Below are 25,647 nucleotides of genomic sequence, written 5' to 3' on the forward strand. Positions count from 1 at the left end.
TGCTTGGTCAGGGAATAAATTGCATCAATTGGTCTCTTATTTCTGGGACTTTTAGCTGTCATCCGAAATATTTGTTACATTTACTGGACAGCATCCAAAATTTTGAATTCCTTTTAAACCTTCAATTAATGTAAAAGTTACAGGACTGAAAGACCCACTATTCTGGATTTTTTTTTTTCAATTGCAAACTTAAAATCGGCCGATAATATAAACGCGTGATAATTTTTCTTAGCTTTTTCCATCTGTATGAAATCCTTTAAATATGGAAATACTGTATATGTGCTTCAAATTGTATTTTGTTGATATAAAAATTTACAAAAATACCTTTTTTAAATATCCGCAACTCACTCATCTACGGATAAATTTCAACAAAAATTCTCGAATGTACTTTATCGAGAGGATAAGTGAGAGCAACTTCATTGAAAATTTTGTTTTTGATACGATTTCAATGATTTCAACGTAATTTGTTTCATTCGGACTGACAGGTTTTTCGAACGAAACGGATTCAATGATTAAACCCAATATGTCTTCATGCTATAGATGGGTATACCGGTTCAATACTTCCTGTAGCCCCTTATACCTAATATTGGGTTGTCAAAAAAGTCTTGCGGGTTTTTTATTGAATTTTATTTATTTTTTATTGAAGTTGAAATGAGTTTTTGATTACTCATGTCCAACTATTGACCGATGCTACGGCTGCTACTATGCCGGTCTCTTTCGACCAATTCTGCGATCTTATCGCAATTTTCGACGACAGGCCTTCCGGGGCGTGCCGCATCTTCGACCACCTCTACACCAGAACGAAAACGTTGAAACCATCGTTGTGCGGTGGAAATGGAAACTGTATCGGGTCCATAAACTGCACAAATTGTATTGGTGGCTTGAGATGCATTTTTGCCTTTATCGTAGTAGTACTGTAAAATATGCCGTAAATTCTCTTTATTTTGCCCCATGTTTGCGACGCTATAACTCACGAACGACTTAAAAGAAACGACAATCAATCAAACACGTGAAATGAGCTTTCCAAAAAGGTATAGCATGACCCGATGCAACGAATAAAACTAGAACTACGCGCTTTCAGCGCCAACTAGCGAAATTACCGCAAGACTGTTTTGACAACCCAATATAGCTCATACACTCACCGACATTTTCGGCAAAAGATTTGTTAGAAAATCGAGAATCATTACACATAGCATATGTGAGTTGGAGTAGTATCGACTCGATTTTATCTATTTTTGCCAAAACCACATATTATTAACATGCGACATCACACATACTGAGTAAAATTACCCGTATGTTCGAAAATCCTGATATTAGTTGTATGGAGGCTTGGTCCAGTTTTCACCCAATTTTATCAAATTTAGGCACACAGATACACTGTAATGATCAAAACACGCTCTCTCAATTTTATTAATATAACAGATATATGTGGATTGACAGATATACATATGTGGAGCTTTTAACCCGGAAGTTCGAAAATCTTCTTATTAGGTATGTATATAGAGGCTAAGGGAAGCATTGACTCGATTCAGAGCATTTTTGGCATCTTGATCGAAATTTTCAGCCAAAAATGACATATAGATAGCGGGGTCCCCATATTCGTAAGTACCGAGCTTCAACAGTTTTGGTTTGATTTGGACATTTTTTGGTCATAAAGTGGCATACTTTAAGGGATCGTCTTAGTGTGACCCTCTGAAAAATTACTGATCATGTTCGCTGCTCCGTTGGTAAATGGCGAAATATATTGTAGTTAGATGAATCCAAAATGGATTATTTGAAAGTTTGAAAACTTCGGCCGGCGTCCGTGTTCCCCTAACACGGAATATAATTTCTGACATAAAACAAAAACCTTTAAACATGGCGGCTCTAAAATCGTGATAGGGGGTAGCTATGAACACATCATGGATAAAGATAATGTTACCTGATGGAATATAATGTTTATCTGGTTATAATATCATCAAGTACGCAAAGAAGTTGTGTAAAATACATGGAGTTGAAGTTATGCCTCAGTGTGCTCAGTGGCCCTATAACATAGCAATATTAATGTAACTATGTTGTTTCTCATGTTCGGACCACTTCGGTTGTTAGTATTGGTTACAACGTAATGTAGTCCTGCCCGAATACATAATGTAGTGCTGCTTTTTGCAGGAACTCGTAAACTGTTGAACCGATTATAGTAAAATTTAGCATAGTGTCCTGTTGACCCCAATTAAAAGATAGCCTAGTTTATACTCAATTATGTTGAAAGGCAAAATATTTCATAATTAAATAAAAAAAGTATAATGTTGACAAATATTTGTAGCAATCATTTTCAAAATTTAATTAAAAAGTTCTCATATCGGCAATAAAAAAAGATTAGAAAATATTGTTCATGTTTGTTAATTATACTTTTTATTTAAGTCGATTGTTATACAACTCAATAGGAATTAACAAAATCTGAGTGGATATTGGAGAACTATTTTAAAGATTTAAGGTATTTTATATATATTATGCAAAACTAAGATTTGAGTGGTTGGGGTTCCTAACAAGTTATATTATTTTTGGTAATAAATTTAACAAGTGTTCACATTATATTTCTTCTAAATAGTTTTGGATAAAATGATAGTTTTAACTACAATATGCTTTCAAATAAAACTAATTTGCAAAGAAAAGCATATGCGAGTAACGGTAACTGACATTTGCACGATATTTTCATAATTAGGTATTAATATGGAACATTTGAAAAGAGATATGAAACACTTTCGCCATTATGTGTCCTTCTAACAGCTTCGGCAAACATCATCGAAACGTCGATGCACTGAAAAAGTAAAAAGTTAGCTGGTACACGGTATATATACAAATACTAATCACACCTGAATTTTCGGACAGTCCCTCATATGTCCATCTTGCGGTATTGTATTCGTAACAACGACAGCCTCGAAGCAAGCGTTGTTAATACGGGAAATCGCCGGACCCGAAAATATACCATGAGTTAAAATGGCATAAACCTGTAAATATAATAATTACTTATTTAAAAAATCAATATGAAACTAGCTCAGAGTAAGAATTAACAAAAAAGGAAAAGTTTTCTTGAGTATTATTTGCTTCCAACTCTTCCTAATCAGAGCGTAAAAACTTTTTTTAATGTGTAAGATTTAATAAATATCGATCAATGTGTTTGATTATGTATAATAGAAATTGTGTGTTACAATTGGGTTAAATTGAGTCAACATTTATACCTAATATAAAGTAAAACGCCGTATAACTAACAAGCCTTATGTACCTTAAGGAACTTCTCTAGCTTTAATCGTTGCAACTTGCAAGAGTATGAAATATTCGGTTATACTCGAACTTAGCTCTTCCGTACTTGTTCTTCTTTAGTTTATTACTTTTTCGAATTCGGTTGATAGCGTACAAATATACGACAAAGGATTAAATAAACAAGAAAAGTTAACTTCGGTTATATCGAAGCTATCATACCCTCCACAAATAATAAAGTTTAATCATATACAAGAATTTGATTTTGATCTGTCATATTGATCTGATGTATGACAGCTATATGTTAATGTTAAAGAGGTTCGATCTGATTAATTTGTACCTTTGCCTTAAGCAATAACACATGCCGGATTTCGTAAAGATATCCTATCAAATAAATAATAAATAAAATTTCCAATCCAGCTGTAAAAGTTTGTCTACATGTATAGTATGCCTTGAATCAATTAAGGTTGGAAAAAAAAGTGATAGACTAAAATGTAGTTTATCGTTTATTTCCTTTCCACTCGTTGCAATTTCTGCATTCAGCATAAACATACAGATTGGTTATTAAAGTATGATAAGCAGAAACGACGTACATGATCTATAGACTAATACTGTTATATAAAAGGCATTCAATAATAATTTGAACAAAATAGTTCCTATTTACCTTGAGTGCACCAGCCTCAACCAACCGGTCAGCAGCATGTACGATAGTACCACAAGTGTCCGCCATATCGTCTACTAAAATAGCAATTTTGTCTTTCACATCTCCGACAAGGACCATGGAAGCTACTTCGTTAGCCTTTTTTCTTTCTTTATGAATAAGAGCAAACTCAACATTCAGCCGGTCCGCAATAGATGTCACACTGAAAATACAATTGAATTTTGACTAAGCATTTATAATATTACTACACAATCTGACTTATATTTTTAATGGGGGAAGATCAATTCTTTAAAAAAAATTATCAAATAGTTTTAAGGGGTTAGGGGTAGTCAGAAACACGAAAAAATGAGAGTTTTCAGTATTTTTTTGCTATTAAATCGTGTTATTTTACATGGCATTATTATAGAATGTGTTGACTTGAAGTCACGAAAATTCAAAAAAAAAATTAATTTCCAAAGTTATAAATGTTTGTGTTGACCCTGTTCCAAAAAAGTTACTTGCAGTGACAACCATAATATCCTTGGAGATTCATCTAAAATCAATTCATCTAAAATCAATCGGACAAAAAAATTAGTTTTATAAATAGATAAACTCGGGCCTAATCGAAGGATTTTCTTTTTTTTTCAAAAAATAACAAAATGGCTGCCTCAGGAAATTTTTTCGAAAAAATCAACAATTAATTGGTCTTAAAAAATCGAAATTTTCGAAAAATTAAATTCCTTCGATCAGGCCCAAATTTATTATGTATTCTAAAAGCTGTATAAATTTCATTAAAATCTACTGAGCGGTTTTCGAGTTACAGTTGTTACCAATTCAAAAAACATAGTTTTGAAAAAAACGCGTTTAAAGTTTCACACTAGCGCTTTAAAATGCCCGAGCTCTCTTTGTTATTTGTCGAATAACTCAAGAATTAATTTTCGGATCAACGTGAAATTTTTAGAGAATATTTTTAAGATAATACACTTAAAGAAAACGCAAAAAAAAATATTTTTTGAAAATTCTGATTACTCCTAACCCCTTAGTGTAAAAGCGCATAAAATGTATCATGCGATATTATGTTCTTATGTTTTGTTTAAAATATTGATTAGTATAATTGTTTAACTCGCTTCTTCCAAAGATCCGTTATTTAAGGGTTATATCGTCGAACTCTCAAATTCCCAATTTTTGGATTAAAAACTAGACATCGAAATTGAAAAAAGATTTTTTTTATTTTTTAATATAATAGTAAATATTGAAATTTTTAAGCCCAAACTAGAATCAAAAATTTAAAAATATGAATATATACAAAAGTACGCAGGCGCGAAAAAGTGGTAATTCTAAAACATTTTTATTTTTAACAATATGCTTGGAGTTACTTTTTAATGCATAAAATTTGTGATATCTAAACTTAAAAGTAAATTTGTAATACGATTTTATTTTATATAAGAATTTCGGGATTAAAAAAGAAACAAAACTGAATTTAATTATTTTTTAATACATTATCTGGTCTAAAAATTTAGGCTTCGCACAACTCTATTGTTATTATATGTATTATTTTCGGCAATCAATTCTAAATTACGGATTAGAGCGAGAAGTGACACCCTCATCATTTAATCTATGTATTTGCTATTTGATCATGTACAAAATATTACCGTAAATAAATATAAGAAGGTGCTTTCAACATTATTTTAATTTAACATTGAATTTTCGTCCACCTATTAATTTAAAATTACTTACCGTTTTGCTCCACCAGCATCGGGTGATACAATAATAGAATTTTTCCACTCTGGTATATTTTCTTTAATCCATTTTAAGACTGCCGGTTCAGCATACAAATTGTCAACAGGTATATCGAAGAATCCCTTAAAATTATAAAAACATGTTTTATGTAAATCTTAAGGATGTGTTTGTGTTATATAAAAGGATAAGCTATATTTTTAGTTGGGACACAAATTATCTTTATTTCTATTAAGAAGGAAGATCATTACACTGAGGTAATTCATGAACCGATTTCATTACCGATTTTCGATAACAAACTAAAGAAGTCTAGTTTAGTTACAAAACTCTTATATTATAGCAGAAGTACTGAACAGATTTTAACTATAATATCACATTATGATGATCGCAGAACTTCATTAAGATAACTCAAAAATTGGTCCATATTTACGGTAAAAAGTCATCCGAAGATACTAGGGTTTCGTATTTTGTGTTTGGAGCTAGTGATGAGTTTATTGCCCAATTTCAATCGTATTAAGTAAAGTGGTGCCGCTCAATGAGGCACTTTTTTGTGAAACCTATCTAGTAGTTTCTGCAATTAGAGATTTCGCCTAAAAGTGAGCGGTGCTACACTCACTGCCTAATTTTTACATTGATTCGTTTGTTTTCCTACCATACCATATTTACTCTAAAATTTAATGTGTAAGGCGGTTTTGTTTATCGAATTGTCGCACTTTTAATAGTTTTAATAATGACCAACACACTACGGTATATACGTATTGATTTCAAACATGTGTGAAATCAATTCACTTCTTTCGTTAGCAACAAACTTTAATGAAAACATCTTATTCAAAAAGTAATTGTTTCGAAACTAAGTTTTAAGCTTTCTCAAAAATTACTTGTTACAGAGCTCCATGAGTTCCAAACTAATATATTTAACAGCAACCTTGTTAGCAACATCGCAGCTAAACGTGGTGTGCGTATTTTAATTATTTAATAATAACACGTTCGATGGCTAAGGTCGCTGACCGAATTAATACCCTTAAGATTGATAACAATTTCAATGCTGTTCTTGCTGCTCTGACAGTGAGTTAAACACAAAAAAAGTCGTCATCTTGTGCTTCTGCTTTGTTCGTAGATAACTTTCTCGTTACTGCCAATGTTTTTCCGATTTTGCTTCTGAGGCTTACATAGTCTTATATTAGATACATAAATTCTTCTTAATGTCTTTGACCATATAGAATGACGCTAACGATAGACAAATACTGAATAAATTAAATTTTCCTGGTTGTGTACTCCGGGTTAAATTCGGGTCAACAAAGTTTTTAGAAGAACTAGAACTTAACTACAGGCTATTCACTTAACAATCATTTCAAAAATCAAATATATGGCCTTATTACGATTTAAGTTGAATTGAAATTGAAGCAATTCAACTTACGTATTATATGTGTACATTATATCTATTCGTATTTGTGACCACCCAAGTTTTACAATTAATTGAACAACTCATGCTATAAATAATCTTGCCTTAAAATATTAAAAAAAATCTTAAGACTAGGTACCTATAAACATACAAACATATTTAATTAATCTTTTTTATAAAAAAACATGATTCAGTTAACTTATTTTCCCAAATCTTTCTGTACCAATAATGATATTAAGCATATGACAAATTTCATCTGAAGACAATTAGCAGTGATGCTTTCTACCATCATCTATCATGTTTTCACCTTAACAGGATGCCAGCTATTTTATATAAAAAATGTCCTATCGAAATTTTTGTTTAATATAGATACTCCAAAGTTGGGGCTAGGCATGCCTAACCGAGCCTTAAGTCAGTTCACGAAAATAGTAGTACCCACTTTTTAAAGAAAAACAGAAAAAACAAATAAGGAGGGGCTAAGTTCGGGTGTATTCGAACATTTCATACAATTGCAACTTGCAAATATCAAAGACCGAAAATTTCTTAGGTGCTGGAAAAACTTTGTGTTAAAAAATGTTTCGTACAATTAATATGCCAATGACTAATAAGATGCTAGCAGGGTTTCATCAGAATACCTCAAATACATTCACCAATCATATGGAGTAAAGTCAGCGGGATGTTCGAAAATCTTCTAGTTAGTTATACAGGGCTAGATTAAGTTTTCGACCGATTTTATTCATTTTAGGCATAAAGATGCAGTGTTATGAGTAAAAACGCCCTCTCATTTTCATTGAGATAACTCACATCTTTATATTAGGTAAATGAGAGCTAAGGGAAGTATAGGCTCGATTCAACCCATTTTTAACATACAGGCCTACTATTATCAGGAAAGTTTTCTCACTCAATTTCAATTATATATCTCGCACAATGACAGTTATTTTCTGTAAAAAGTAATCAGATACGAGGGACCAAATATTCGGTAGCTAGAGGCTTGAACTCTTTTTGGTCATAGAGTGGCAAACCTTAAGAGTATTATTCATGCAAAGTTTTATTTCGTTATATTAATTGTTTTTTTATTTGTACGTTGGAAAGTGAAAGAATCAGATAGAATTTAAAATTTTGTTACTTTCGTGCTGTGACATTGGAATTTTGAGTAGAACAAATCGTGTCAAATTCGGTTTAAATCGGTCGGACGGGTCTCGAGATATGTAATTTTACCTAAAAAACTGGGGGTGACACGCCCATCGTCAAATATTTGCAACGGCTCCTAAAAAGCCCTCTCATATCATCTCAAGTGTACTATTTATATCTCTAGCGTATTTAGTTATTGATTTATCGCGCTTTTAGTGAGCGGGGTTATCTTCCTATTTCCTCCATTTTAACACTGTCTGTAAAGGTTCTTATAGGATTTATCTTGAGCGAATTTTGTTATTTTAGCTGATCATTTATATAGCTATATGTATATAACTGCATCTATCTGGAATTTTAGGTGAAACAAAACCGTTGGGTGAACAAAACTGTTATACTTTGTAGCAACATGCTGCAAGAACATAAAAATCAACATTTATACTATACATAGCTGTGTACATACATCACAATCGCGAGGTTAAATTGTTAAATATTATTCATGTTGATGTTCAAAATATTTTAAATACACTTTTCTATTAAATTTATTTCGAAAAGGAGGCATTTATAACATATTCAAAAAAATATAAAAATCAAAAAGCAATATATCTAATAAATTAAATTCTAAAATTAAAATCATTATTTATCCGAAACTCAATATGCCAAAGAGATTAACTGATGAAGAACTTTCTGAACTTAAAGTATGGCTTACTGATCAACAAATTAATCCAAATAAAATGCACCGGGAGTTTTCGGATGCAGTTCCAGTTGCCAATTTATTGAAAAAGTTGTATCCCAAGTTAATCGATTTGCATAACTATCCTCCACGAAACAACACTCAACTAAAGTTAAATAATTGGGAAACTCTCAACTTTAAAGCTCTCGGAAAAATTGGTCTACAACAAACAAAATCCATGTTACAAAAATTAGCTACAGGAACGCCTGGAGCAATAGAATTGCTGCTCTATGATATAAAAATGCAAAGCAAAGCTAAACAATCAGATAGAATTGACGATCAAGAGCAAGCTTGGTCGGAAAACGATGATATCATTGCCGTCAATGTTAGTAAAAAAATTGGTGATGCGATCGTTCAAGTGCCACAAAAAATGATTTTATATTCAATTTACGAGAACGCTATTCGTGAATCTCAGGCAAAAGACTCTTATTTGAATGCTGCTAACCAAAAAATTGCTCATCTAGAAAATATATTAAAACTTAAAGCGGAGCGCATAGAAGAACTGTGTGCACAACTCGCAAAAGTATCGGTGCGAAGTTTGATAAAGCAACATAATTTTGAAAATTCCAGCCCTAAGTCTCTTCTTAATTTTGATAATATTGAAAATGAGACGAATAGCAAAAACATTGACTACTAAATATTTTCTATTTGATATTCCAGATGTCATTTTGTGATGTGTCAAAATCAGCCATGTAAAGTATATATCATTTAAAAACTCGTTGAAATACATAAATAATATCATCTATACACATACACATATATTTATATATATGACATTTCAAAAGAGGTTTAATTAACAATTACGTGAAGAATTAGGAAAAGAGAACACAATAGCTGAATAAATAGATCTTAGTCGTAATCAGATGCAAACGATAACTTGAATAAAATTTTGTTGAAACCGGTACACACGTTCCTCTTAATTCAACTTTGGTACAGAGATTAAAATAAGCAGGGCATCTATGTATAGACCAAATCGAACAAACGGTTGAAGCGCTTCTATACAGCAAAGCACGCCCGTCAACAGACACAGGGATGTTACTAAGCTACTATCACAACCAACAACGAAACGGTTTTCTGCTCGATTTGTACTCCGTGTCACAGTTAGACATAGCGGACAGCCTATCTCTAAAATTATGGAGGGAACACTTCTCCAGCCTGCTGAACGGCAGTTAAAGTATAACATCTGGAGATGGCGAACCCGATTCGCCAATCGATGACGATGGAATAGATGTTCCATTGCCAGACGACGAAGAAGTTCGAATAACAATTACCTGTATGAAGAACAACAAAGCGACAGCGGCCGATGGATTACTGGCAGAGCTATTCAAATACGGCGGCGAAGAACTGACTATCATGATCATAACCCGATATCTATCTCGATTAGTTTTAGGTGATACATACAACCGTTAGGTGAAGTAAACTATTATACTCTGTAGCAACATGTTGCAAGGGTATAAAAATGTGGACAAACTTGTACAAAATCCTTTTGTATATTTATATATTTCTTTAATGGCACGCGGTCAGCGGTCATCAAAGTATCCTTTTTACAGATGAAAAAATTATCAATGTTGAAGAAATTTTTTATAAGCAAAACAACAAAATCTACGCAAAAGACGCAAAAATTTTTGTTCCTTGGGTTAAACTTGGTCAACATCCAGCTACTGCAATGATTTGGTGGATGTCTCCTGTAAAGGCGTTACAACTCTTCACTTTTGTGAAAAGGGGTTTAAACAGGGGTTAAAAGTGTACATTATTACATTAACTATTAATATGTGGGCTTACATTTTTAGGTAAAGTTTGTTTTTTTATTAATGTTCGTAATGTTTGGTAACCGAAATGCCTTACGCTAATACTAGTTTTGGGTTATTCGAAAGGCTGAAAGAAAGGAGTTTGATTTAACAACATAAAAAAATGACACTAACTTATTCCTACGAGATTTTAAAACATAATTATTAATTACTTCGTGCATCAAGCCGGTATTAAGATTTTCCATATAAATAGTTCTATATAATTTGCATTTATGTTGACGAGGACGGAGACGACTGAAAAATCCTAATTCAGTGTACCAATTCATCATATGTAATCTGTTTCAACTATAACCAGTAGTCAGGGCTTGCCAAGGTTTACTAAAAAATGTTGAAATGTCGAAAATTTAAATCTTTTACTTACTTGTATTTGTGATGCATGTAAATCCATGGTGATGATATGGTCAGCTCCAGCTACAGACAACATATTTGCGACTAATTTTGCAGATATGGGAGCACGACTCTATTAAAAATAAAAAAAAAATAAATAAATTCATAAGCATACAATTTAGTATAACTCGATTAGTTTAAAATATAAAATTACTTCAAAAACTATTCGCTCATATTGTACTGAGACTAAAGTCCTGATGAACAATATTGAATTAATTGTCCAAACAAACATAAAACTAAATATATAGTTGCTATAAGTAATGGTTTAAGTTTTACTTAGTAAAATTGTTTTTTGTCACTGACCTAGTCCTCAGCGTCCAAACGACAGAATCTGAACATAAAATAGTTTTTCTTACATATACAGATGGCAATATTTATCGTTTGCTAGAATATTTAAAATAAATTGCATATATGTATATACATATATATACTGCTATTTTGCTGCGAATTGTGATAATACCAGGAAATTAAAAAAAGAACGGCTTGATACAAAAGCGGGAAGAAACACAATGATTTAGGATTGGAAAAAACACACTAATAGATAAGCAAGAGAACTGAGAAATATTTACAGCATTTTCAAAGCCATGCACATGAGCATGTATTTTTTAGGATTTCATACTTTATGTCAGTATTATTATTTTTTATCCGACTAGTCTTCTATAGAGACCTAGTTTAGTGTGTTTACCGTCTCTTTTGATTTCAGAATATAAAAATATTTTAATAACTCTCTACTTTTTAATAAAAAAAACTTGAGTTTAGAACTGCGCTCGTTAGGAAACAATTTTTAGATTAACATTTCATCACATACAAATAATCATCCCGGTAGTTATTTTTAATAATTATCTTCAGTGCATCTTAAAAAATCACCCTTTATATATCTATATATGTATATGTTTTACCCCATTCTAGTTTATTTCACCCACAATAAATGCAGCGACCGGGTCTAAGTTCTGGAAGTATAGAGCCAATGTGACATATTTTCGCAATTCTCTCTCGTACACTCATCCGTGCCTTGATCAAATCAAAAGAGAGCTTTTCCAAGTCATTTTTCTTACTTCAGGAAATGAATGAAAGAATTAATTATATGAAGAGAATAGGCCGGGACTATGGCTTAGTATTTCTTGCACAATTGCAAACCTAACACATTCTATTGACCACCTCCATATTTCCAGTATAAAACAATGGTCGTACAACAGGTATATTTTATGCCATACAAGGCCTTTAGACATTCTTCAACTGTTGCACATTGCGAAGAGCTAAAAAAAAAAATTAGTAATCATTCATATTACACATTCTGTCCTATACGGCCCATATTTTACCGGGAAGCTTCTTTTAATTGGGGCCTTCTTTCACACCTGGTTATTTGTTATTCACACTTTTCGATATTCTTACTGCTGACGATGTTTAGCTCTACAAGGTCTTCAAAATCGCTGTCACCCTCGTCACCATAGTCTGAGCCAGAGTCTCCTCTAAAGGCTTTGATTCTCTGATCTTGATATCTGGAGTTCAAAAAGATTGCATATCCGACTATTTTATTATGCTTGACTTTTTTCGTAAGCCATTATATTGCAAGCAATAATCTTCTAGCCCGTGAAGTAAATGCCATAACTTTGTAGCTCCTTCCAAGCGCAAACTTTGTAAAAAAATATATCAGTTGCTTTATTTGAGGGTCACAACTTATGCCAGAAATTATCACGTCGTTGGAAGTAAAGTAGGTAATTTACCTATTATTTACATTATTTCTGAAAAAGAAGCGGCCGTTTTGAAATTCCACCAAAATATTGCATTTGCATCCGTTATACAAGATTAAAAATAAATATTGAAATACCCGCTGAAAATTAAATAAAGCGGTCATATTTTCTGAATATTGAGTATTTCTACAATACAGAGCACTGAAAACAATGCACTACGGATTTCCGTTAACTCATTTCTTACTAAATAATATAACAGAATACTTCTTTATTTTAATGTAAATAATTGGAAGTTCTATCTGCGAGTATTTACCAAACCCCGAATATCAGTTATCTTTCCGAGGTTACTGTAATAATAAAAACGAATGTCTATTTTAAGATTTTTTCTGCTGCATTTGTGGTGAGTTTACCTGAATGTAGTTCGAAAAGCTATCACAGATCTTAATAAACAACTTATTGGCTTTATTTTGGAAATTCTATCAATAAGAGGGATATAAAAAACTGAAAAGTAACGACACATCATTCGAGTGCTTTTAATAGTCTAAAATGCAATGTGTCCCTTAAAATTCATTTTTAGACTAGCACATACTTTTACCTAAAAATCTTGGAGTCATATCAGGTAAGCATGGTAAAGAGATTCGACATAATATTATGCAAATTAAAAAAACGCTTTAGCGTTAGTGGAAAATGGTCATCTGCAAGACTTGCTGATTTCCGTTGGTCGACCGGTTGAGAAACTCCAAACAAATCGATATAAAAAAATACAAAATAAATTGAATTTTAGCACCTTGATATTTCACTGATATTTTTAGAACTTGTACTCTAAATTTTATAATTTTTGTTTTACTTTAATAATACCCTTTTTGTGATTAAATGGACTTTAAATTGAAAATCTATTTGTAGTAGTTGCAAACATCTGAACAAAAAAAAAATAAAGCCCACCGTTATCTCTTATATTTTTTAATATTTTAATAGTTTTAAGTATTCAAGAATATCTCTTCAAAATGAATTCCGATTTCGAATAACGTTAAAAATTACATGCAATTGAAAGTTTTAACTTTAATAACATTTTTTCGAAGTGTTTGTTAGAAAATCTCAGGTTCTAATCAATCACTTTGTTTGAAATTTTGTGAATTTTATTTATATAACCTCTAATGGCGAGAAGAGGTAAATTCAAAAAGTACTGAAAATTCGATATTTTTTAAGTCAAATTTTCAGTACCAAATATTAAAAACCAACATATTATTAGAACATAGCAACTGTCTCGAAAAACAGACAACTTATAATTTGATGCTGGATCATATGAAATGAATTGTGGCCAAACCGCTTTAAAACTGTGAAATCTAATGTAAAAAGTTCATAATGCAAGTATAAAAATCGACTTGAAATTTTGACGCAATATTCTTCAAATTTGTATTGTAGATCAAATAGTATCAACACTTATTAAAAGTTGGTGGAAACGTCAAAATGAGGCAACTTGTTAAGAGTAGTTGTCTACATTTTTTGCGAATTTCAGAGTTTGATTACATAAAGATTTGGGTGCTTTCTGAGTAATTTACCAAAATTGATCTTTACAAAATCTTCACTCTTTAAAAAATGTATGATTTTTTCCAGCATTATTTACTTTTTGCACTTATTTGCTGTAAAGAATTTACTTGGTCAATTGACATTATTAAAATAGTATTTATAATTTCAATTTCAAGACAAAAGTTTAACAAAAAGAATGACAACTGATCTTTTAATAATACAACAATTTATACCAAATTGACCCGAGTTGTAATAAGCATCGTTCATAGAGTGCGAATGTATTCAAAGAAAACTGATACATAGTACGTAAATGATTATGTGATAATAATCTCCCATGTGACCTTTAGGGCAGACTAGCAAAATAAACAAGCAACAGATTACGCATTTGCTTTTTATATATGTACATATTTGTTTAATACTCTTTTCAATTCAAATTTGTTTTAGAGATTATTGGGCAAACGAGATCTATGACCTACAATATGCATGCATACATATGTATATGTCTATTTAATTAAATATATTACACTGTACTAACAATAACTAATAACCCCCTGTACGTTTTTGAAACGGTTAATCTTCTTAAAAAAAAATAAATTTCAATAATAACTTTTCATTCAATGATTAAAAGTCACTATATTTTAATAAAACATATAAGAGTTCATGGTAGTTAAAACATTACCCCTTCTACTTAATTTAAGTGAGGAGTAGGATATATTCGTGTAAAACTAGGGAAGAGGTTTAAGATTTTTTATGAAACGGTTAAATTCTATTACTAAAAGCCAATAGTAATTATATATGACATTGAAGAACATTCTGTTAAATTTCATGTAAAAATATAAAAGATAAGGCAATGAAAGTAATTATTCGAACGTATTTGGGGGAAAAATCGGTTTTCCACGACTCATAACCTAAATTTGGGTCATGCAAATCAAGGTTCGATTCGTTAAATAATAGTTCCCTCCCGGTTTTATGGAAATGATCAATTTTTAGAAAACGTTGAAGGAATAAACGCGATTTGTACAGAAAAAAATCGACTAAATTGTTATTGTAGAAAAAAGTTATTAAAAATTTTGCAAAATGTAAAACGACCATAAGACACCTCAAGAGAAGCTTGTGAAATTCGACTGTCCCGGAGCTCGGACCAGGATCTCTATGAGAGTGACATTATTAAATTACTATTACAATAGCAGCAAATTATCAAACACAATCGCACTTGACCTAAATCGAATTCTAATTATGATGAATAAAAGATTTAATTCACAGGATTATTAATTTCACGACGAATTTACAACTTAATTTATATCAATCTAACGATTTTAAATTCTAATCAACGTGTTTGGTTTTCCATTTTTTAATGTTTCATTTTCCGAAATTCCAAATTATTTGAACATAGCCTCTCAGAAAAGTAAAGGATTGCTATTCGTGTTATCAAATATGATGGATTAAGTAGCAATGATCTGCATTTTTACTCAAGTTATTACTTGCAATGCATTGTACTAATATTTAATCAGGTTAATAATAACAAATCTTGCGATTAAGTATAAGTGATTATTCATTAAAGTTATTCCACTTTCATTTGTTTAATTATAAAAATTTATTTCTTTAAGACAAAAAAAATTAAGAATATTTCACAAGTGTTACAAATTTAAAGTGCATTCAAAAAATAAAGTTTTATTCCCAAAGTGTAGGTAAGTTTAATTGTAAAAATGTGGTTACATACAAATTGGAAAATACATTGTTTTGTTTTAGCTAACATTTATTCAATACTGGCTCTAATCTCCCGTGTTGTCTATTAAAGCCTGACATTTTCGATGGAAACTTACAACTAAATTTTCGCATATTCCGCAGGAGGCAACCTCTAGGTATGTTGGAGTAGCCAAATGAAATCTTTGGTTGACATAAATACTTTATTGATATTTTGGCTTTCATTAAAGCCCAAACTTTCTCTATTGTATTGGTGTTTGCTGGCTGTGATGTCCAATTTAAATTAACAATATGGTTTTCTTGTTTCAACTTACTAAAGTCTGTTCCTGTCTTTCGAATCATTGTTTTCTTGCTGTATCAAATCATGGTAATTTTTTGCCGTAAAGCATTTCAGCTGATCATTCTAACGACATTCATGTCTTCTGCGAAATAAGCACCTTTAGAGGGTTCTTAAAACTCTTTCGGATAAATGTTCGTCCTATTTTTAGCCAATCACGTTTCAAGGGATTACACAGTGCAGAAGTTGACTCATCGGTAAATATTACATTGCTCCAATCTCGGCTGATGTTTTCCAGCGGCCAATGCAAACTTTTTTTAATTTGTTTTTCAAAGTAAGAGTTTGATTCAGTACTGCTGTTTTGATGCGAGATTTCGAAGTCTGTCATGTATTGTATTTGGAGATATAAGTATCTTATCTCTTTTTAAAGAATTTTTTGGTAGTATACGTTAGACAGTGGCTTCTTCTCAAAAATCAGAACAATAGCTTTCTTCTCTGTGCTCTTCCTGGCTTGCCATCCAAGTTTCCAGTTCCTCCATAATAGACAGACCATTTCTTCGCAAATGTTTAACTCGTATTTAAATACTTTACAGTTTTTTGATAGTATATTTGGGACCATTAGGTTGCTTCTTAGAATGTTTCATATATTGTGCACTAATTATTTCACGGCACGACGCGACGCATTAAGAAGATCGAAAAAACGGTCGGAATCGTACGCGTCAGTTATCGCTTTTGAACTTATGTTAGAAAAATCGTTTTTTATATAAAATGTTTATGCATAAAAAAATAAAAACACAAACAAAAAATTCACCCCAATCAAAAAAACGCATTGTTTAGAAATAGATGGTGCTTTCTATTACTAGTGGACTAGTTATTATTGGACTTGAGCTTAACTGTAAAAAAAATTTATGTTAACAATTCTGCAGTTTTTGGTTGGATTATTTCACTTATTGTTGTAAAATTTAATAATTAATATGTATGTTATTATATATGAATTATACCTTATTAATGAAATACTATATTTAATCAGCTATCTCAAAAGATAATTATTTTCAAATCGGAATTTCTTTATAAATTACATTCCAAATATTAAGTTAATTTAGTTTCAAATACTTATTCAGTTACAACATATATTATTTTACTTTTTTATGGTTAATTTCAAATATTTCCATTTAAATTTGTTTAAAAAGCAAAGTATGTATTTTTGAAAAGATAAATAAAAACTAAAGAAAGATTGTAAATACCCTAAATTTCCAGTCGTAATTTTTTTTGGCGAACTTCATGTCATAGCCATCTTCACCACCTTGCAACTGTATCGGAAAATGAAAAAAGAAATGCTTTAGAAAGAATCGTATACCATAAAAGAAAGACTATAAATCGATTCCTCAGTGACTAAATTAATAAAATTATCTTAGTAGCTTTTGATTAATTTGGATTTTATCTTTCATGTGGTCACAATTTTATCCATGTATAATATAATTTTTACAATTTCGTCGAAATTATACTCAATCAAAAACCACAGATGTGAATGAATTTATAAAATATATATGTATGTGTGTCTGTATATATGTTTGAAAATACCCAATCTAGTAAATACATTTCTTTTTGTTTAACAGTACATGTATGTATGTATGTATATGGAATCTAGGTTGTGCAATTGCGATATAAATGTATAAAGTACGAGTATGTATAAGTAAAAGCATTAACAATGTGAGCTCGTAAGTAATCGCACAAAAGATGATCCATAGTCATCAAACCCAATGTATGCATTACTAACATTATTCACCAAATTTGGCCAACACAAATGAATTAAGAAATTTAGAGACATGGAACATCACTCGAAATGCTCCATGGTACCATGCCATGTTAAATGTCAAGCCTAATATACCATTATTTTTTCCCAATCTTGCTTTTCTTACGTTATTTTTTTAGATAGTTATTTAATGAAATTTTAGTAGTTTTGAATAAGTTTTATATATGATATAGCTCTGTAGCTCATGAAATACATACAATAAGTAAAGGCCACAATCACTTTCAAAAATTACAAAAGCACATATGCCTCATTCCTGTCTGACTTCCTACACCGAATACGAGTTATCTAGTTTATTGACTTTTGCCATTTTTTGTGATTGTTAATAATACCACTTTATGGGCATGGCAGGAGTCTAATGACGCACATCCGAGAATTCAGTCTTACTATTTATGAGTTTTAACGGTGATGTAGAGATAAAAGGTACACACTACAACCCAGCATTTCGCTTTTTAGTAGTTCATTAGAGGTATGCAGCCGTATAGGGATAGCTGTCCATCGCAAATGTATCTTTTATATTTATGTAAATGTAAAAGTAGAATACAATAGGGCTTTTAAAAATAAGTCATACAGTTCATGCAAAATACACTTAGTCCTGACATAATTTCTGTTACAAGTTCTGGCAAAAATACATTTTTAATAAATATCTAAACCTACTAGTAGTACACTTTTGCCCCAGTTTTGACAAAAGAGAAGAGGTGTAACGCATTTACCGGCGACTCCCACCAAACAATTACGGCAACTGGATGGTGAACACGTTGAACACATAGATACATTTTTTTGCGTAGATTTTATCGCTTTGCTTATTAAAAGTTCTTCAACATGCATTGTAAACTTTGTAACAGAATTTATGGCAAGACCATGTATATAATATACAATGAACAAGGGATAAGTTGGAAAACCATTTCATGCAAGGTAATTACACTCATATAGAAATCTACTTTATACACAATTTTTTGTCTTATTATTAATATTTAGCAACACACAAACCGAGAAAATTAGTGATATATTTTTAAGTCATTATAGATTGTTGGCTCTCTACATCCAATAGATCCCAATCATTACCACAATTATCCGAATATGTTTTCAATTTTATTTTGTCGAACACGTGGTCATATGTACATATGTATATTAAATATGTATCGAGTAAACGTTAAGTTTCTCATTAGTGTTAGTTTTCTAGATATCATCATAGCCGCCACTGAATTGAAACGGTACCGCCTACTAAAAACATCGAGGGTTCCATTTCTGTATTACAACATTTGACGTGGACGTCTTACAACATTTGACCAACAGTCAAATATCAGTTGGCATTAAACAACATTCGCAAGAAACCAAAAACACCTTTTAACATTTCCTCGGCTCCTTCCGGTGTATGGCCTATTTGGAGTTAAACAAGAACCCTCTGGATATTATAGTAAATTAAATTCCTATGTCATATAGACAAAGGCTCCACGTAGGCCACTAATCATCCCTGTACGCGCTCACCGACGAAAATTACTCATCGATCACCATGTTATGTATAGTCCGGCCCGTCGAAACTACTTGTTTCCTGAACTCACAGTTAGATGACTTAGGTTAGAGTTAACCGGTTTTCCGGAAAACAAGTTTGTAAATAAGCATTACTTGAATAACGGTAACATTAGAATTAGAAATTATTACTTTTTATATACACACAACATGTTGTGTCTGGTTACGTAGACGCTGCTGTTGTCAGAAAATATGAAATTCTCATGATCATCTAATATTGACTTATTACACAACAATTACTAAATGTTTCAAACCAATTATATACATACATACACATAATTTATAAAAAAATTACTGTATGTATGTATTACATATTTCCTTTATTTTCCAGAACCTTTGAACATTTCAGGACAAACTTTTGTCTCATAGATAAAATAGATTAAATTTTTTCATATCGTAGCTTTGATGTATTTAAAATTGGTATTTAAATAAAAAAAATCTTCGAAATATGATCAATTCAAAGGAGCCTTAAGGAGCTATACCAGTGTGACAATTTTAAAAAATCGATCTTTTTTTTTGCTTTTTCGAAAGTTTTTATTTTCAAAAATATCATGTGAAATCGGCAAGGGCATATCTTACATACTTTTTAAATGGCAGCGTTCCAAAGAGCGACCGCTCGCATGTATAAATAAGAGTTGAAATTTTAAACGCGTTTTTCAAAACGACATTTTTAAAAATTGCTGACATCATAACTCAACGAGAAACCGATTGACTTTAAATTGCAACTGAGTATTCTTGAATATATTTACTATACAATGACCTATGTACGATCTTTTTGATTGGTTGAAAATTATCAATTTGGCATTAAAAAAAACGACAATTTTTTACCTAAAAAAAACGAAATTTTTTTCTGAACTGCGCCAATTTGTTAATTTTTAATATTTTTCCAAAATCGTAGGTCATTGTATGGGACTTTTATTTATTTATTTATTATTACTCACGCCAATCGGCTATATACAAAGAAGTATAACAAAAAAGAAGGAAGAAGGCATATACATAAGTATTTATTATTCATTTTTCATATGTTGCACTGGTAAAGCCTCTTAAACTAGTTGAACGAAGTCATTTTAACAGATCCAGAATGAAAAAACAAGCTAAACTAATAAAATTGCTTTTATAAATATTTGCTCGGAATAGGATCATAAACCTAAATAGCTATATCTCCGTAACCCATTACGCTACGCGTCTCCCGGTGTTACAAGCCTAGGGAAGAGGTATATGTGGTTCTTATATATCATTTTTAATTTTTAACTTACAATTCAATTAAACTTGTGTTAAAAATTGAACATATATTATTTTTAGACCCAAAATTAATAAATAAAATATAAACCTAAATTGCTATATCTCCGTAACCCATTACGCTACGAATCTCACGGTGTTACAAGCCTAGGGAAGAGGTATATGTGATTCTTATATATCATTTTTAGTTTTTACATTACAATTCAATTAAACTTGTGTTGAAAATTTAATTTTTAATAACTGAAAAAATATAAATCGTCTGAATGTGTAAGTTTGCTGATCATTGCTCCAGAATAGATTGAAGATGATATTCCTTTGGGAGCTCTAGTTCAAAATGGTGAAACACGAAGCACGCAAATGCGAAGAAATGTTAATTCATATGCTTGAATTAAATTCATTTTTTTTCAATCCGTTATTTGGCATTAAAAAAAATTATAATTCAGTTTTTTGGTATTAATTTTTATTCAATCCCGTATTTGGGGTGAATTTTTATCTATTTTTTGGCATTAAATTTTTACAAATTTTTGTTTTGTATCTCGTTTTGGGATTCAAAATTTAAAAATTATTTTCAATTAAGAGCTATTTTTCAAAACTTCTTAATTAATTAATATTGCTCTCTCTCAAACTAAACAAGTTATTTGAACATAATTTTTTGTTTGCATGTTTTCATTTTTGTGTGGAATAATTTAGCAAATGTTGGTAATACCTTTCGCATTTAGTGAGCATGCAAAAGTCTTGCGATTCTACTGAGATGATACCCCGTTTATTGGTATGAAAATGGTGGGTGTTGTAGAGAATACAAAACACGGAATCCGGAAAAGCAAATGGTAATACCAAATGAAACAATTTTAAGCTCAGAAACTTTTGTGAATAACGATAAAGATATAAATTAATTGTAAAGTAGTAATTATAATGATAGAATTAATATTAAATATAAAAACTTCCCTTTTATTTGTTACACATTAAAACACAACAATTAAACAAAAACAACGTATTCAATGCAAACAATTTCTAGGAAATGTTCGTTGGTCAATTATTCCCAATAATTAATTTTCAATTATATGCATATATTTTAAATTTGTAGATATACTATACATTACCTTATCTTTCTTATCTTGGCGGGCATAAGGAAAGCATGGAATCACTGCCGTCACTCTTGACGCTGATGCTATTTTACAAGCGTTTATCATGATCAGAAGTTCCATCAAATTGTCATTAATTTCCCCAGAACCTGACTGCACAATGTAAACATCTTCGCCACGTACAGACTCTCCAATCTCAACACTAGAAGAAATATTATAATTATATATATGTATGTATTATATATACCGTTCGCTAAAAAAGTTGAACTGATTTAAAATTTTTACATTTGCTCTCTTATTTCATTTAAATCTAACAGTTTGTACTAATGAATAATCATAATTAATTTTCTATATCTTAATATGATATTAAATGGCACTGAAGACATCTACTACATATTAGTATTATTACTACTACTATTTTAATTCCGTTCTCATGACAGTGGGTAATATTTTAGATCTCTTCATACTATTTCACTGTGGTTTGTGACTTTGGTCCGGCCGCCTTATTTTATTGAATTATTAAACATATTGACTATTATACACGGTAGGTATTCTGGCTAGCGGAAGGCCATGGTTGATTGTATTTTTTGTACACTAAACAAAAGTAATGATATACGTAATTTCATCTACTTTTATTAAGATATCTCACAAATTTACCAATATATTAGGCACAACATCAACTAGAGCAACACATATTCTTGTATGCAATATATGGGACTGATTAAAAACCAGTAATCTGATTTTACCCATTTCGGGCACACAACTATTTATATCCAAGATTATACATTCAGTTTGCAACCATATCTTACATATTAACCGATATTTCGAAAATCCCTATACAGTTGACGCTCACAAATTTGATCCTTCAGTAATTAACAAGAATATCCAGAAAATAAAATCAGAGTTTGCAATACATCAAACGCTCTGAAATAAGAATCGAAAATTCGAATTTCTCAGCGTATTTTAAGTTTTTTGGTGCTATCGATAATCGAGCAATTATTTTGTTGTGCAAAGTAAATCTATAAAGGGGAATCCCCAATTTATGTTCTTAGCTACTCGTTGTTTGTTTGTCAAATTTATGCACATTTGCAAAAAAAATTAAATATTATGTAACTAGTTACATATATGTATGTGTAGTAAAAACTAGTAGTGTTTTGGTGTTTGATAAACGGCTCAAATTGAATTAATTTAAGAACATGATTTGTGATGAATTGAATTATTATTCTTTGTTTTTATACTCTTGCAACATGTTGGTACAGAGTATAATAACACAATTATCACCTAAAACTAATGGAGAGAGAAATATATAAAAATGGTTATATATGTATATGTTCATTAGGGTGCTTCATTTTTTGAATTTTTTCCAACTCTTACCTCCTCAAATGTTAGTGTTTGACAAACAAAAAATCCTCCAACAAGCCAGGCGCTGTAGCTTAACTCAAGGGGTCGCTATTTTTTTTTTTTTTAGGTTCCCATACATTTTACATAGGAATTTTCGTTTTTTCATTTAAACTAAAATTTCACCAACTAATTTTCATTTCTCAAAAATAACCATCACATATTCAGAAAGTTCACTTTTCAAATTGTAAAAATTTCGGGAAAATCCCGATTTTTAGCCAAACATAAACTTATGGACAAATTAATAGGTATAAACCGTTTTTCTTAACAACTTTGAAACTTTAAATTGGAATTAAAACAAGCTTGTTTAAGTTATATCTTTGCTTGACTTTCTTAAAGCGAAATATGTCGAAAATCTTCCATTCCGAATATAAAACTGAAAGATTGCCAAAACAAGAAATCTTTTCCTATTTTATTTGGCATGGATTGCATTAGTTTTCGCCACTTTTTCTCCGTAGGGATCGCACCAATTTTTATGTCATTCTAAATAATTTCTTCTTTTCAGCCCTTAATGTAAGATAATATAAGATTACAAATACTCCAATACTTAAATTGATATAAAAAATACTTTGAGATAACTATTTTTTTAATTATTACTTACATTTATTTTATTGGCCAACTTAATTTAAATAAGCAATGATAACTCGTCACTTCAAATGCAAAATGAACAAAATAATAATCCCAGTTGACGATACTGATGCTCTACTCATCCGCCTTCATCGTAAAAATATAACGATACCATTTGAGAAAAAACAAAAGTAGCTAAACACACACCTATTATTTTATCCAAGACTTGTTATCGTGGAATTTAGTTAATTTTTTTTGTATCGGGCAACAATTGACAGTCAGGACGGGTTTCTCTGCGCTTCTTTTTGGATTGGCAGCGAAGCATCTAATAAGATCTGTTTTCCTACAGCCTGACCAACGAGGACAATGTCAGGCCAAATATATCGATAGCTTAATTGAAAAGTTTTATGCATCCTCAGTAAAATCCAGACCTCGCAACGAGTGATTACTATAAGCACCAGGCGAAAAATCATCCACAATTGAAGTTTTTAAAATTCAACTGTTTTTGAGAGTGACATTATGAATAAATATTGGACGTTAATAAGACCATTTTAAAAATCTTAAATAAAACGCTTAATAAAATTATTGATATATTAATATTAAAGCTATTATATATTCTGTTTGTGGAATATTCCTTTATTAAATTTTAAACTCTACTTTCTTAAATTTAATCTTGAATAATAACTAATTAATTAATATTTGCTTTTATATTTCAAACTTTCTTCCCTTACGTATATACTATTTCGTTATCAGTTTTGTAGTAATATACATAATCTAAAAATAATAATCGCACTGTTTACATTTAATAAGATAATCTTTACAACTTAAATAACCAAAAGTATTATATTTGAAATATGGTTTCAATGGTATAAAAAATGTGCTACTAAAGTTTTTAAAGAGAACGGCTTCATATTTATTATCAGCGCCCTTAATTAACCACAATACTAAGGCACATGTGACAATTGTGTAAATCACGTTTAATTCTAGTTTATGATAACAAAGTTTTGCACAATATGTGAATAATAAGTCCACCAAACTACGATTAAAGAACCGTAAAAATTGGATTACTATAAAAAACATACCCTAAATACCACTTACCATGTCTCGAGATTACTAAATTTCTTTGTGACCACTTTTCCCAAATCAATACCCAAACGGTCAACAATTCTTTGGGCCAAGTCCGGGTGAGAAGTGCCGGAAAACACTTTTATATTAGGCATTCTGGAATGCAATGTGTTATTGAAACAAAGTATCTCCTTTTGATCCAAACTGACACCAATGAATCTACTAACACGCGCTGAATTAAGACGACAATCTAGAATCACACTGCTCAAGTACAAAACCTTATTTTGTTTCCACTTTTTATCACCGTTTCGTTTCATAAATCTTTTAAAGGTTCTCCTTATAGGGTTAATGTTAACCCATATGAGAACATGTAAAATGTTTTAATTGTAATATCCTGTTCATACAGAGCTTTAGTTGCTCCTAAATTAGACATAGCTCAATTAATAGTTTTTAAGACATTCAACGGTCAGAATATTAACCAACATCAGATAAAACTGATTTCAGCAAAATAATAGGATAGCAGATATAGAAAATCAGGAATATTGTTTTAGCATAAAGCTGAATTTTGCTCTTAAATCTTTTATTTAAAAATCTAATTAAGTTTTCCCCTTTTCCCCTTTGGTGTTTCCTATTCCGTTCGTTTACGATCAACGATCATTAAAACCAAAAATTAAAGACGAAAAAC

At 30.8% G+C, this 25,647-nt stretch overlaps 2 protein-coding genes across 4 annotated transcripts; one reads left to right on the forward strand and one right to left on the reverse strand.

Annotated features, from left to right (window-relative positions):
* Positions 1 to 2,363: 2,363 nt before the first annotated feature.
* On the reverse strand, positions 2,364 to 25,280 carry LOC105225599 (ribose-phosphate pyrophosphokinase 2). Of its 3 annotated transcripts, none has more exons than XM_049458953.1 (8): positions 24,996 to 25,264; positions 21,951 to 22,134; positions 17,516 to 17,581; positions 11,047 to 11,145; positions 5,615 to 5,739; positions 3,902 to 4,100; positions 2,853 to 2,987; positions 2,364 to 2,797 (listed from the first exon to the last, which is right to left on the reverse strand). In XM_049458953.1, the coding sequence occupies exons 1-8, from the start codon at positions 25,115 to 25,117 to the stop codon at positions 2,705 to 2,707; spliced, it is 1,023 nt and encodes a 340-aa protein (XP_049314910.1). In that variant the 5' UTR covers positions 25,118 to 25,264; the 3' UTR covers positions 2,364 to 2,704. The 3 variants fall into 3 exon arrangements, with proteins under 3 accessions (XP_049314910.1, XP_049314912.1, XP_049314911.1); XM_049458955.1 differs by lacking the exon at positions 24,996 to 25,264 and adding an exon at positions 22,742 to 22,856; XM_049458954.1 differs by lacking the exon at positions 17,516 to 17,581 and having other exon boundaries at positions 24,996 to 25,280.
* On the forward strand, positions 8,729 to 9,624 carry LOC105225598 (sperm flagellar protein 1). Its single transcript, XM_011204130.3, has one exon. The coding sequence runs from the start codon at positions 8,801 to 8,803 to the stop codon at positions 9,512 to 9,514; it is 714 nt and encodes a 237-aa protein (XP_011202432.1). The 5' UTR covers positions 8,729 to 8,800; the 3' UTR covers positions 9,515 to 9,624.
* Positions 25,281 to 25,647: the final 367 nt, after the last annotated feature.

This window comes from Bactrocera dorsalis, chromosome 5 (assembly GCF_023373825.1).
Source record: "Bactrocera dorsalis isolate Fly_Bdor chromosome 5, ASM2337382v1, whole genome shotgun sequence".
NCBI classification, from domain to species: domain Eukaryota; kingdom Metazoa; phylum Arthropoda; class Insecta; order Diptera; family Tephritidae; genus Bactrocera; species Bactrocera dorsalis.